The 14,403-nt window shown below is 37.5% G+C and overlaps 1 protein-coding gene across 6 annotated transcripts in view; it reads left to right on the top strand.

The window, feature by feature from the left end:
* Positions 1-14,403, top strand: part of IMMT (inner membrane mitochondrial protein) — a 41,215-nt gene that overhangs the window by 9,720 nt on the left and 17,092 nt on the right. Inside the window, exons 2-6 of one of the 6 annotated variants that reach the window (XM_045808861.2) lie at positions 5,767-5,840; positions 6,607-6,796; positions 11,668-11,779; positions 13,511-13,612; positions 13,971-14,066. In XM_045808861.2, coding sequence (XP_045664817.2) covers positions 5,767-5,840; positions 6,607-6,796; positions 11,668-11,779; positions 13,511-13,612; positions 13,971-14,066 — 574 coding nt within the window. Of the gene's footprint in view, positions 1-5,766; positions 5,841-6,606; positions 6,797-11,667; positions 11,780-13,474; positions 13,613-13,970; positions 14,075-14,403 lie in introns of those variants that run through there. The other 5 variants (XM_045808859.2, XM_087863645.1, XM_087863643.1 and 2 more) reach the window with 5 other exon arrangements.

The following is a 14,403-nucleotide window of genomic DNA, read 5'->3' as shown; positions in this document are numbered from 1 at the left end:
TCTGTTTGGTTATAGCTATTTAACAGATCACCCCAGACTCTTTGGTATTACATAACAGCATCATTACTTATTATCTTATAGTAATAAATAACATTTATTGTATAGGTAAAAATTATATAAATGAAAACATTTATATACATTACATAAACATCTCTTGGGTCTCAGGATTTCTGGACTCTGTTAGGAGGTTCTTGAGGTCTCATGAAGTTGCAAGGTTCTGGGGAAAATGGCAAGGTTCTGGAAAACCAGGTGGGATAGGAAATGTAACAGTTTTTAGAAAATACAATTTGGGGGCGCCTGGGTGGTACAGCGGTTAGGCGTCTGCCTTCGGCTCAGGGCGTGATCCCGACATTATGGGATCGAGCCCCACATCAGGCTCCTCCACTATGAGCCTGCTTCTTCCTCTCCCACTCCCCCTGCTTGTGTTCCCTCTCTCGCTGGCTGTCTCTATCTCTGTCAAATAAATAAAAATAAAATCTTAAAAAAAAAAAAGAAAATACAATTTGTCACAATAAATGAAAAAATCCACAATAGGCCATTATCAGAGGATAAGTGGATAAAAGGATAAAAAGAAGCATTTATCCTGCTTTTCCTGTATGAACTGTACTTTGGGTAACCAAATTGTAGGTGAGGGGAAACATCTCTTTCTAAGATATGTCAAATAATAAATGAAAAATAATAGAATTACCACCTTCTACAACTTCCAATAAATTAATGGGTCTAGACATTGTACATCAGTGCTATTGATAATATCATAAAAAGAGAGGTAACCAGAAATCATGTGCCTTCTAATGAGAGAACACAACACCACCTCAAGTTTTGCCAGAGAATAAACCTGAGTTTGAGGTTCTTCTACCTCTGGTTTGCAGGAAATACAGAAGGCAGGATTGTGTTATATTCCTTGGACAAAATCCAGTCTGTGGAAAATTCTACAGGCCAAGCAACCCAGGTTCTTCAACAAATTAATTATTAGAGGGAAAACCTATAGAATAAAAGAGACTTAGAAGATATCTTTTTCTTTTTCTTTTTTTTTTTTTTTTAGGTAGAAGTACAGTATGGTGTCTAGGGACTCATACTTGGGTGATAAAACCATAAAAATCCATAAATTTTCTGACTTTTAAAACTTAGGGTATTAAATGCTACATGGAATGTGAGAGTAGGCTAATGAATAGGATACTTAAATTTTTAAAAATCAAGAGCCACTGGTTTAAATAAAAATCCTGTAAATTTGAGTCATGATATAATCCTCATTTCTACTTTTTTCTCATACAGAAGTGGGAAACTTTACTGCTCTCAGTTTTTGGCCATGAAAGATACTTTCATTTTTTTTTCACATTTTATCACTTCTTAAATCAGGGTTCATCTTTTTTTTTTTTTTTTTTTTTTTAGATTTTATTTATTTGAGGGAGCACAAGATTGAGCATGAGGGGGGTGGGAGAAGGGCAGAGGGAAAGGAAGAAGCAGACTCCCCATTGAGCAGGGAGCCTGACTCGGGGCTCTATCCCAGGACTCTGAGATCATGACCCTAGCCTAAGGCAGATGCTTAACTGACTGAGCCACCCAGGTGCCCCCAGAGTGCATATTATAATTGATGGTGTGTTGTTTAATTGAAAACATTTTGCTAGCTTAGCTTTCAGTGGGGAAAAAAAAAAGAATAGCCAGAAAAATTTTGAAAAATAATAGTACTCAAAGAGAGGACAAGCTCTACCAGATTAAAAGCTAATTCTAAGATGCAGTGGTTAAAACACTGTAGTATTAGTGTAGATCAGTGGAACAAAGTAGGAAATCTAAATGCAGCGAGGCTTTTGGTGTATTTTAAAGGTGGCATTTCAAGTCATTGGAAAAATTATTCAGTCTATGATTTAGGGACAACTGAATAGATTTTGGAAAAAAATAAAGTTGAATCTGTACCTTACACTAATTTCAAAGATTTATATCTTAAAAAAATGAAACTATAATAGTAGAAGACATATGGAAGAATTATTTTATTTTTATTTTATTTTTTTATTTTATTTTATTTTTTTAAAGATTTTATTTATTTGACAGAGACAGCCAGCGAGAGAGGGCACACAGGCAGGGGGAGTGGGAGAGGAAGAAGCAGGCTCCCAGCGGAGGAGCCTGATGTGGGGCTCCATCCCATAATGCCGGGATCACGCCCTGAGCCGAAGGCAGAAGCTTAACGACTGCGCCACCTAGGCGTCCTGGAAGAATTATTTTATAATCTGAGGGTGGCTTTCTAAGAATTTGAGAAAACCCAGAAGCCATATAAGTTTGACAGTTTTGACTACATAAAAGTAATTTTTTGCATGAACAAAGATAAAAAGCAGATCACAAACTGAATGAAAACATTTGCAATTAGCAGACACATGGCTAATTTCTCTTCGTATATAAAGAGAAAAGAATATGAAGATCAGTCTTAATTAAAAGTGGTCAAAACAGAGAAAGACAAATACCATATGATTTCACTTGTGTGTGGAATCTAAAAAACAAATGAATAAACAGTAGAGTCAGACCTATAATACAGACAATGAACTAAAAGGAGGAGGGGGAAGGGCAAAATGGGTGAAGGGGAGTGGGAGGTGGTACAGACTTCCAGTTATGGAATGATTAAGTCACAGGAATAAAAGGTACAGTATGGGGAATATAGTCATTGATATTGTAATAGTGTTGTATGGTGACAGATTGTAGCTGCACTTGGAGTGAGCATAGCATGACAGAGTTTTTGAATTGCTAGGTATACGTGAAACTAATGTAACATTGTGTGTCACCTATACTCAAAAAAAAAAAAGTGAAACTGGGTGTAGGGCAACATTAACTAAACAGTTTCCTCCCCCCCAGTGGAATTTGGCTTTTATTTTTATTCTTTTTTTATTATTATTAACATATAATGTATTATTTGTTTTAGGGCATTCATTAAACAGTTTTATTTTATTAATTACCGAGGTGGGGCACAACCAGGGGCAGCGGCAGGCAGAGGGAGAAGCAGGCTCCCTGCTGAGCAAGGAGCCCGATGTGGAATGTGGGACTCGATCCCAGGACCCTGGGATCATGACCTGAGCCGAAGGCAGACGCTTAACCGACTGAGCCACCTAGGCATACCTTTATTTTATTTTAGGAAAAAAGTTCATGTGAACAGCAATAATAAAAATAAAAAGATAATAAAAGTGGGTCAAAGGATATGCTCTGATCATTCATACAAAAGGAAATAACATCGTAAATACACGAAAAGATACTCAGTCATAATAAAGGAAATTGTGATTAAAACTGCACTAAATGTGTGTGTTCGGCAGGCTGTGAGAGAACATACTCTCTTATTACTAGAAGACATTTTGGCTACTTTGGCAATATTTGTCAACATTGCAAATTTTACTGTAAGAATTGACCCAAAATGATATATATTTCCCAGGCAGCGTTATTTATTATAACAAAAATGTAGAATAAGCCCCCTGTCCATCAAAAGGGGGCTGGTTAAGTACATGAAATAACATCCATACAGTGGAATAATGAATCTCCGTAAAACCCACTAGGAAGAGTTCACTTACTGATATAGAAGGATCACAAATACATATTGTTGAATGGACTTCAGTTCAGAACTGGGTGTATATTATGGTATTTGTGTTAAGGGGGTGTTTTGGGAATTCTCTCACAAAATATCTCTGGATATATAAGAAACTGATACAGCATTAGTTGCTTATGGAGAAGGGATCTGAGTGGTTAGGGGACAAAGTTGTGAGGGAGACCACTATATGCAACTAAATCTTTTGAATTTTGATTTTTAAATTTTATGTTTTAATTTTCTTAATACTGGGAACTATAAACTTACGGTCACATCAGATATATTCTGTCAAGAGAAGGAAGAGGGTGAAGATAAGAGAAAGCAGAAGATGGAAAAAAAACAGGTTAAAAAATAAATACTGACATAAAATAAGGTATTCTTGAGTTGTAGCGTTAATTTGGTTTTGTACTTCCCAGACTCAGTTTTCCGCTGTTAGTTTGCTGCTTGATATTCCAGTTAGCTGATTATCCACCGTGAACAGTGTCTTAATTTTTGACTTGAATACTTTGTACCTTTGAAAGTATAGAATCTTAAATACAACTTTAATGGTTTCCTAATACTTCTTTTCTAAATCAACAAAATGGAGTTGTTGACATATAAAAATGATGCAGTTCTGTTTAAAATGTCATATAACCCACTTCACAGAACAGTCGGAAAACGTGCTTTTCTGTTAAATGCAGTTGAAAGATGTTGAGAATTCTACACGTAAGATAATAATCAAAATGCTTTTAAAATACCAACTGTAGCTTCTTTACATACTGTAAAACATCTGGCTTGTTGTCTTATGCTTTTTTCCCTAAAACATCTAGCTTGTTGTCTTATGCTTTTTTCCTAAATGTGTTAAGATATTAAGGTTTACCTTTAGGCTTAGAGCATAAATTGCAACTGTAATTCTAGAGTAATTTTATGTGGCCTTTAATTATATGATCTAGTTTCTCTGAATTTAAGATATTTCTAAAAGGCAGTTGTGTTTTTCTGATATTCTGTGAATGCAGTTTCATCAAGGAACCCAGAGAATGCGTTTTTCTCCCTTGCCTTGTTGCAGTTTGATTTTCTACTTGGTATAAAGAAACATGATAGTGATGGTAATAAATTTGAAATTTCAGATTGATTGCTATGAATGATTTTAAGTTTATCAAAAGCTTCCCCAATAGTATTTTGATAGGTGTTCACTTGTTTTATTTCAGGGATTCACATATCGTAAGAAACATTTGTATTTATGTGCTTTACTTTGATTAAAACAAATTTTGAAGTGTTTGATCATTTGCTTCTGAGTAAAGATAGACTAGTTTCTTGGAAGTATTTACTTGAGCATTTATAATATTACAATTTTCTTAAAATTTTTGACTTTTGGGGCGCCTGGGTGGCTCAGTCGTTAAGTGTCTTGCTTTCAGCTCAGGTCATGATCTCAGGACCCTAGGATAGAGCCCTGCATCAGGCTCTCTGCTCAGCAGGGCTCTGCTCCTTCCTCTGCCTCCTCCCCTCTACTCATGCTCTCTCTCTCTCTTTCAAATAAATAAACAAAATCTTAAAAAAATTTTTTTTTGACTTTTAGTTTAAGGCAAATCAAGATGAGCTTTTATTACTTTTTTAAAAAGATTTTATCCCAGGACCCTGAGATCATGACCTGAGCTGAATGCAGCCACTTAACTGACTGCGCCACCCAAGTGCCCGCTAAGATGAACTTTAGATTTAAATGACTGCCTCTAGGAAATGACTGGCCCCATAATTATCTTACAGATGGGAAATTTGGTTTTCTAGATAAATTAAACTAAGACTGGATCTCTCCCGAGTGGATTCATATACATCCTACAACGCAGTGTTCTCTGTGGGTGATTTTTCAGATGTCTAAATTAAGCTTACTAAGTAAAAACAGATATTTTATTTTATTTTTTCTTGCCAATTAAGAAAGCATATGGCAAATTCCAATTGTATCCAAGAAATAATGTAGTGTGTATAACACTTAAAAGTGCTAATTGATCATAATCTGATAATCATTTTTTTAATCTTAAAAATAATCTTATATGAGCCTTGGGGTACTGTTGTTAAGGGTCTATAAGAATGTTTCATGGTAAATTGATTTCTGAAAATAAAATAATTTTTTGTTTAACAAAGACATGTGTAATAAAAATACTACATCTAAGTTACCGCCCTAAAAACTTTCCAGATTCCTTCTCCATTGGTTGTGATGTTTTCTCCTTCCTCTCTAGAGTTGTCTCTGTGGGAAATTTGTCCTCCGTCCATTACGACCATGCCGTAGATACTCAACTTCAGGTGGTTCTAGGTATGTGGTGCGTCTCCCTGTAAACGAGCTTTTAACTGTGTGTAAAGAGATGTGTGTGTATCTGTTCCCATGAATATGGGAATAACTGCTTAAAATCTTTTTTGTTAAGGGGTACATACACTGGAGCTTTGCTGTAATATTTGGAGCATTATTTATTTGTAGGTGAAAATTTGTTTTGATGCTCCTTTTGATTCTTTTGTAGTTGGATGGCATCCAAGGTAGACAGCCTCCCTCCCCCATGTGCTGTCTTCCATTCTGTGACTAATAGATTTATATCCAGAGCTCAGCATATTGTAATTTTAAAAGTATTTGTTTTCCCTGATATTTGTATTTTTGTATTGTCTTTCTTTTGTAAAGGGTTTATTTATAGAAATGTTTTATTAAGGGGAGAGGAGCTTTAAAAGTTAGTGATATTTCTTTTTTTGGATTCAGAGAAAATCTCATGATTGTGAACATCTTGAATTTTTTTTTTAACATCTTGAATTTTAACTGTTACAGGGTAGATACTTCATTCTTCCTATTCTAGATATTACTGTACTTAAAAAATATAGTTACCCATAAGTAAATGTTACTTTCTGTTGTAGACATGTTTTAAAACAAATCAAGGAAAGGTAATATGCAGCTGTAGTAATAAACTTGGCTGCTGTGATCTGAATCAGCAGTAGACGGGTAGAGGTTAGGGGTCTCTGAGACTCTTAAATTGGTCTAAGAAGTAGGTATGGGAGAGCCAAGAAATAAAAATGTGTTTCCTGTTTCTTTCACTTAGGTTGTCCCCTGGCAAAATTGCTGGAGCTGGCCTTTTGTTTGTTGGTGGAGGTATCGGTGGCACTATCCTGTATGCCAAATGGGATTCCCATTTCCGGGAAAGTGTAGAGAAAACCATACCTTACTCAGACAAACTCTTTGAGATGGTTCTTGGTTCCCCACCTTATCCTGTTCCATTGCCAAAGAAGCCGGTAAGAGTTTTAAACAATATTTCAGTTTATCTTACGGAATACTTGTAAAAGCAGGTTGTTTTCATCTTGAAAATATCTTACAATTCAGTAGAACTTGCCAGATGTGTGTTTACTAGTTTCCTTTAACATTAATTTGTAGAGTTGGATTTTTATCCCTTCCGAGTTAAATGTTCTCATTTAGTACCCACTTTTGTGTGGCCCATGAGGGTAAATGGGAGAGGCCTCTTGGGCAGAGGTAACTGTGGTGGTCCTGTGGACAGAGGGTGGGCTGTGACAGCCTACACTGCTGCAGCTATTGAGCTCTGACTTCCAATACTAAAAACATAAACATAGGATGGTCATGACACAGAACCCAAGGGGTTATAGTTAGTTGTGGCTCTTTTTAGACCACAAAACAAGGAGTCACAGAATTTTCAGCTATTTACTGCTTGGTTGACAGGAATACCTTCTGGTATTTCTGGAACTTTGTACATATTCAAAGTTTGAACCTTCTCCTTCCCCCCTGGGCTTAAATTTTTTTTTCTTAAAGATTTTATTTATTTGACAGAGAGACAGCCAGTGAGAGAGGGAACACAAGCAGGGGGAGTGAGAGAGGAAGAAGTAGGCTCCCAGTGGAGGAGGGAGCCTGATAAGGGGCTCGATCCCAGGACCCTGGGATCATGCCGTGGGCCTAAGGCAGACGCTTAACAACTGAGCCACCCAGGCGCCCTGGGCTGAAAAATTTTTTAAACATCTGAAATAATTGTTCATTCAAACAACCTCTTGAAAAAAAGTTTACAAAAGAGATCATGGATTTTTGCTGATTTGGTCTTTGGTATTTCTTTATGTTGTGAGGCTAGATATGGCTGATCAGTACTTAGAAATTGGGTGGACTTATGTTCTTTATTATCTCGCACAGTCTAGAGGTCAGTGCTGTAACAGCGTTAATACTTGGAAAAGCAAGTGTCCTCTGATATCTTCCCCTGACCCTGTCATGCTTTTTCGAAATAGTCTTCCACATCGTTTATTCTTCCATATGAACTTTAAAATCTCTGTGCTGGCCAAGAGAGACAGTTTTGCAGCTTCAGTAGTCAAGGAACAGAATTCTGTGATTAATTCTAAAATCTTGGGTCTGTTTTAACCAACATGACCCAAGAGAAATCGCTGAGAGCAATTCTAGGAGCATAGAGTAAGGCTGGACAGTTGAGAGTAGTGTTCTGTTCTTGCTTGACATGACTTCAGGTGTCATTCTTTGTAGATTACTTGTTTAACTCTCTTTGAGAGTCATGGCCTCTTCTCATTCCACTTTAGCTATCCTGCTGAACATTTCCACTTGGATTACCTGGCAGGTCCATATTGCACTATTTCAGAAGTTACACTCTTCCTTTTTGCTTTTTTGTGTTAACAGATAGTACCATGCTGTCACATAGGTAGGTTAGAATTCTTAGGTTCATCTTCATAGTTACCTATATTTTGTTAGCTATCATATCTTGTTTAATCTCTGATATTTATCTTTTTCTTGGATTATAACTGTCATCCCATTTCTGACCTTTATCACTTCATATCCAAACTAGACCTGTTTTTTCCTGCCCCCCAAGACTTTCCTCCCAGTCTCCACCCCTGAGATCTCTCCTCCTACCATAATCTAGGCCTTCCTCATATCAGTACCAGAGAATCTTCTGAAATAAGTGCTATCACATTTTTGTATTTTCATGATATCACTTATCAGTAACTTTTATATATTTATAATCAATTGAAAGAAGACTGCAGAATGTACAAACTAGAGAGACTGTAGACATTGTTTCATGTTCTAAATAAGGAGAGTAAAGCCAGGAGTAGTTAAAAGTTAACCTAGGAGGTAGCCATTTGTTCCTTTATTCTGTAGTTTATGGTTTTTGCTGGTTTTTAGGTTGACATTTAACACACTTGGCAATCTGGCTTTTATTTACCTTTCCAGCCTTATCTTTGAATGGTCCTGCACATAAATCCTTAACTTCATGCCAGTTTACCTTACAAATAAGCCTTGTGCTTTCCATTCATTTATTCAGCAAATGTCGATCGAGTGATTTTTACATACCAGACAGTGTTTCGAGGGCCTGTGTGAAAGCAGAGAGCTAAGCAGAGATCGCTTCCACTTGCACGACTTTTCCCTCGGTGGGCGCGTACCCAGAGTGGCTTCCTTGCTTTTGCCTACTAATGTTCTCTTCAAGACCTACATCCTCCACTACATCCACCAAAGTGTATTTTCTCACCTCTGAATTACAGTAGGAGTTAGTGTTTTTATTTTTAAATTTTTACCATTTATTCATTCTCTGCTCTTGTGCATTGTTACCAGCTTGTTGGTTTTAGAAACGATGCATTTTATTTCATGATAATCCTTTTGGTGTCAAATGATTATTTATGCATAGATAATAAATATTGAGAGAAGACAAACTTAAGATCTTTTTGATGGACATGGACTAAGACCTGCCTAAATGGAGACAAATATTATGTTTCTGGATAGGATTTAATATCCTAAAAATGTCATTTTTCTCAAATATATGCATTTCTCTCAAATTTCCCTTAAATTTGTATGTATTTGACAGAAATGACATTTGTGTACACACACATACACACACCATATACACATATACCTAATAAGAATTCTAATGGATTTTTTTAGAGGTTGAAGAATCAGATGAGATTTTAAAATTCACATGAAAGGATAAATAATGTACTAAACTAGCCAAGAACATTTCAAAACAGTGCTGAGTTGGGGAGGGGTCAGGGGACACTTGCTTTTCCAGGTCATTGACTTTGTCATAATCCTACTTTAATAGAACAATAAGGTTTTGGCACAGGATTAGAAATTAGAGGAATAGAACAACTTTGTCTAGGAAAGTAGGTCTTATTTATACACAGACACACATACACGCACATTTCTTGTGAGAGTATGAGTTGCTAGAACCTTATGTGAAAGCCGATCTGTTAATAGCTGCTAAAAATATATAATCTCTTTGACCCGGCACTTCCTCTTTTGGCAAACTGTCCTATAGATACCACACTACAGTGCTTTTCAGTTACATGGACAAGGATTTTTTTTTTTTTTTTAAAGATTTTATTTATTTGACAGAGACACAGAGAGAGGGAACACAAGCAGGGGGAGTGGGAGAGGGAGAAGCAGGCTTCCCACTGAGCAGGGAGCCCGATGCGGGGCTCCATCCCAGGACCCTGGGATCATGACCTGAGCCAAAGGCAGATGCTTAATGACTGAGCCACCCAAGCACCCCGGATTTTTTTTTTTTTGTAAGATTTTATTTATTTATTTGTCAGAGAGTGAGAGAGAGCACACACAACAAGTAGGGGGAGCGGCAGGCAGAGGGAGAAGCAGGCTCCCCACTGAGCAAGGAGCTCAATGGAGGGCTTGAGCCCATGACCCTGAGACCATGACCTGAGCTGAAGGCAGATGCTTAACCGACTGAGCCACCCAGGTGCCCTGGACAAGGATGTTTAATGACAAAAAAAAGCAGGAAACAGCTTGAATGTCCAAAAATAGAATGATTGATAAAATTGTAGGGTTTGCAGATTCATTAAGTTATGCAATTAAATTTGGATGCTATGCAACTAAAAATAATTTCTTAACCTGGGAGAGAATGTCCATGGTAGATTATTAAATGAAAACAAAACCAAGAACTGAGTTACATGGTAATTTGTATAATATAACCCTATTTTGGTTTGTTTAAAAAAATGAAAAATTGGGGCGCCTGGGTGGCACAGCGGTTAAGCGTCTGCCTTCGGCTCAGGGCGTGATCCCGGCGATCTGGGATCGAGCCCCACATCAGGTTCCTCCACTATGAGCCTGCTTCTTCCTCTCCCACTCCCCCTGCTTGTGTTCCCTCTCTCGCCGGCTGTCTCTATCTCTGTCGAATAAATAAATAAAAAATCTTTAAAAAAAAAATGAAAAATTGTATATGTATATATACCTGAGCTTACGCTCAGGGGTGGAAGGATAGATTTCAGACTATTGGCAGTGGCTACCTGCAAGTGCCGGAAGGGAAGAAGAGCAGTCAAGAGGCAAAATAAAACCATTAATATGTCTTGATATTATTTTGCTTGTTAATAGTGAGCATATATTTCATGATTTAAATGATAAAATTTTACTAAAAGAAAATGCACGTCTTTCTAATTTCTGGTAGTGACAAAGTTCAGAACTATTTCTATTATATTTGAGTAGTCTTTGAGATATCTGAATCACATTGCCAAGTTCTTGCAAAAAAAAAAAAAGGGACATCACAGGTGGTGAATGAAAATGTTTCTGTTACTCAGTAATTTTTGCCAGCACATCATATGGCAGTCCTGTTAATGAACAGGGTCTTAAACTTTGGAAGCAGATGGCAACTGAGAAAAAGAAACTCAGGCGTTACAGTAGGATTGTGTTTTTTAGTGTGCAGTTGCATGAATCTGGGTGATTAAAGAAAAAAAACTAACATTCGGTTTTACTCGGAGCCTCTGAAAATTATTTGTTTCTAACTGAATGTATACACAAGGCAACAAAACTTGATTTAGAAAGCAAATGGAAATGGTCTTTTTGGTGTTGTATATATTTAAAAAAAATGGTGTTTAAAGGGAAGGCTCTGCATCATCTACTTTATTATTTATGAGTTGCTCTAAGAGAAGCCTTTGTTACTATGAAAATTGGGCCAGTCACAAAGTTTCTGGGATGCATTTTTCTAAAATGAAGACTTCTCTTACCTTACTGTGGTTTAATAAGATAGATAATATTGTGAAGTGTTAACTTTATATGAAAAGCCTGATATACTTGACTTTTGAAATAATACAAGTTACTGTATGCTGCCTTTAAAAAAAAAAAACCAGTATTATATCTGAAATGTTACATGTTTTTTATTTCCAAGATTCAGTCTGGTCCACTAAAAATCTCTAGTGTATCAGAGGTAATGAAAGAATCTAAACAGCCTGCCTCACAACTCCAAAAACAGAAGGGAGACACTCCAGCTTCAACAACAGGTACCTATACTTAGAATTAGCTCTTAAAAAATTGTAGGTAAATGAATTGTTGTAATGTATTTGTATCCAGGGTCAAGAGGGGGCTGCTACCCCATGAAGCACTCTTCTGGTCCCTAGTTCTCACCAGGGAAGGAGTGTTTACACCTATCATTTGACACTCATTTCAGGAGTTGAGTGGGATATGGAATTGGACTTTATTGTGAATAGCTACTGAGTGAGGATAATGACAAGAATTGTCTTACCACTAACACTTTTTCTTTGTATTTTTCCCCTCTGACTCCTAGCCTTTCTCCTCGCCTCTTAGTGATCTAGCTGTGGTCTGGGGAATTTTTTTCCCCATTCATGGTTTGCCAGTAATTCTATCCCAATTTATGGCACTTATCTAACTCTAACCTACTCAGTAAACATTTCAGCTTCTGTGTTTCTCCTTAGTCACTTCTGTCCTTGATTAAACCTCTAGACTTTGTTTCAGCAGATATTCACTGATTGTCTACTATGTGCCAAACATTCTTCTAGGCACTGGGGCTGTAGCAGTGAACAAAATCGTACAAACAAACACAAACTCTGCAAATATTTCTTAGTGGGATAAGGGTAGGAAGATCATGTATAAATATATGTAAAGTGTATAGGATGTGTTGGGGGGAATATTGCAATTTAAAATGGAGTGGGTAAGGAAAGTCTCACCTGGAAGATGTCATTTGAGCAAAGACTAGAAAGCAGTGAGGGATTAAGGCATGTATAAAAGGCTGGTGGGGAGAAAAGCATCCCAAGCAGAGGGATTAGCTAGTGCTAAGGCTTGGTATATTTAACTAGTAAGGAGCACATGGAGCTGGGGTGGAAGAAGAACAGTAGAAAATGAGGTCACGAGGAAGCAGGAAGCCTGTGTGTGGCCTACAAGCATTTATAATGTTAATAAGCTTCATATTCTGAATGGGGTAGGAAGGTGTTAGGAGGGTTCTGAGCCAAGGGATCAATATCTGACTTTTATTTTAATAAAATCAGTGGCTCTTGCGGAGAGTAGGTAAAGGGACCAAGAGAAGAGCAGGGAGACCAGTTAATAGGCCTTGCAGTAATCCAGCTTCATCTCTTAAATGGGACTTCAGTGTAAGTTTTTTGCTCTATTATGTTGTTCTTTTTTTCTCCTCTATCTTACCTCTAGAATTACTCATTTTCTTTTCCAGCACTTCTTTATAAGCTCTTGGTTTTCTTCAGCCTTCCTTTCCTCTTTTATGTTTAAAACTGTCATACTGTTCTTGCTTACACGTCGTCTTTCATCTCTACACTGTTCAAAGCAGTTAAAACATATCTTTCAGTTACTTGTCTACCTTCTTCATTACAGGCCCCTTTTCCTTTGTTACTACTTTTCCATGTTAGGTAAATGTTATGCCCACTTCTCATACATTAAGATTTAATACCATTTAGTACTGTTACCAGAACGACTACCTGAGAATGGTGGTGCTTAAAATGCAAGTGGGTGCTGACGAGACTCCTTTCTCTTGTGCATTTCCCACCATTGTCCATCTTGCGTGGGTGTGGGACAGGGCCATAGTCTCTCTGCGTGTTTGAGTAGTGGCAGAACCACGCGTTTGTGTCTGCCAGGAGTCAGATGTGAAGTGGGTGCTAGCTGTAGTCGATAACTGTGCTTCTGTGTGCACCCGGGAAACTCTAAATACCATGAGTAACATATGTTTGTAGGACCTACAGAGGCAGCTCAAATTATTTCTGCGGCAGGTGATACACCGTCAGTCCCAGCCCCTGCGGTTCAGCATGAGGAGTCTGTAAAAACCGAGCACCCTGGAATTGGCGAAGGGCAGCCTAAGCCTGCAGCTTCAGGTAGTTATTTATGTTTGTGGCTTTATAAACGACTTGCTCAGCAGAACTATTGAATGCCTAGGCGACCTCTAGACAGTATGCAAGTACCCACTTACACAGGTTTTATTTGCAGACTTGCTTAGGGAATTTTTTTAAATTTCAGAGTCTGAATAAATCTCTGAAAGCAAGGGGTTTAAGAGCTGATCCCTTATTTCTTCATGTTGGAATCATTGACTGATGATGTGGTTTTAGAATCCTAATGACAAAAATGTCTTCAGTTGATAGAGCTGGCAAGTACAAACGATGGTGTTTTTATCCCTCTGAGCTATTGAAATTTTGTGCTGAAATTTGATTTCCTCTTATTTACTTTTGCTGCAAGAGGAAGCATCCTCAACTTCTGTACGGGAGCGGCCGCCCGAAGAAGTTGCAGCTCGCCTTGCACAACAGGAAAAGCAAGAACAAGTTAAGATTGAGTGTATGTAAACCAGACGGCTTCTTAAGCACTTTGGGTCATCTCCATCGGTTGCTGTCTTCTTCAGCTATCAGCACACGTTTCTCATCCATCAGCTAGTTTGGTTTCTTTAGTGGCATTTGTCTATGTACCACCTTTATTTCATCATTTGTATTCTTTCCGTTTAAACTTCTTTTACCTGGGTAACAAAGGCTGTTCTTACTGTGCAGTTGGAGAAAATTGTGAATAATACTTGTACTTAATCCATTTGTGTTTATTAGGGTTTGTGCAAAGATTCTTTGTATTCTGTGGAACATAAATTGTTTATGTTTTGGTAACTTCCCTGAGAGTCTTTTCATTG

Source organism: Ursus americanus, chromosome 7 (genome assembly GCF_024610735.1).
Source record: "Ursus americanus isolate L20-20 chromosome 7, mUrsAme1.1.p, whole genome shotgun sequence".
In the NCBI taxonomy this organism is placed as follows: Eukaryota; Metazoa; Chordata; class Mammalia; order Carnivora; family Ursidae; genus Ursus; species Ursus americanus.
This window is presented reverse-complemented; position numbering and strand designations above follow the sequence as displayed.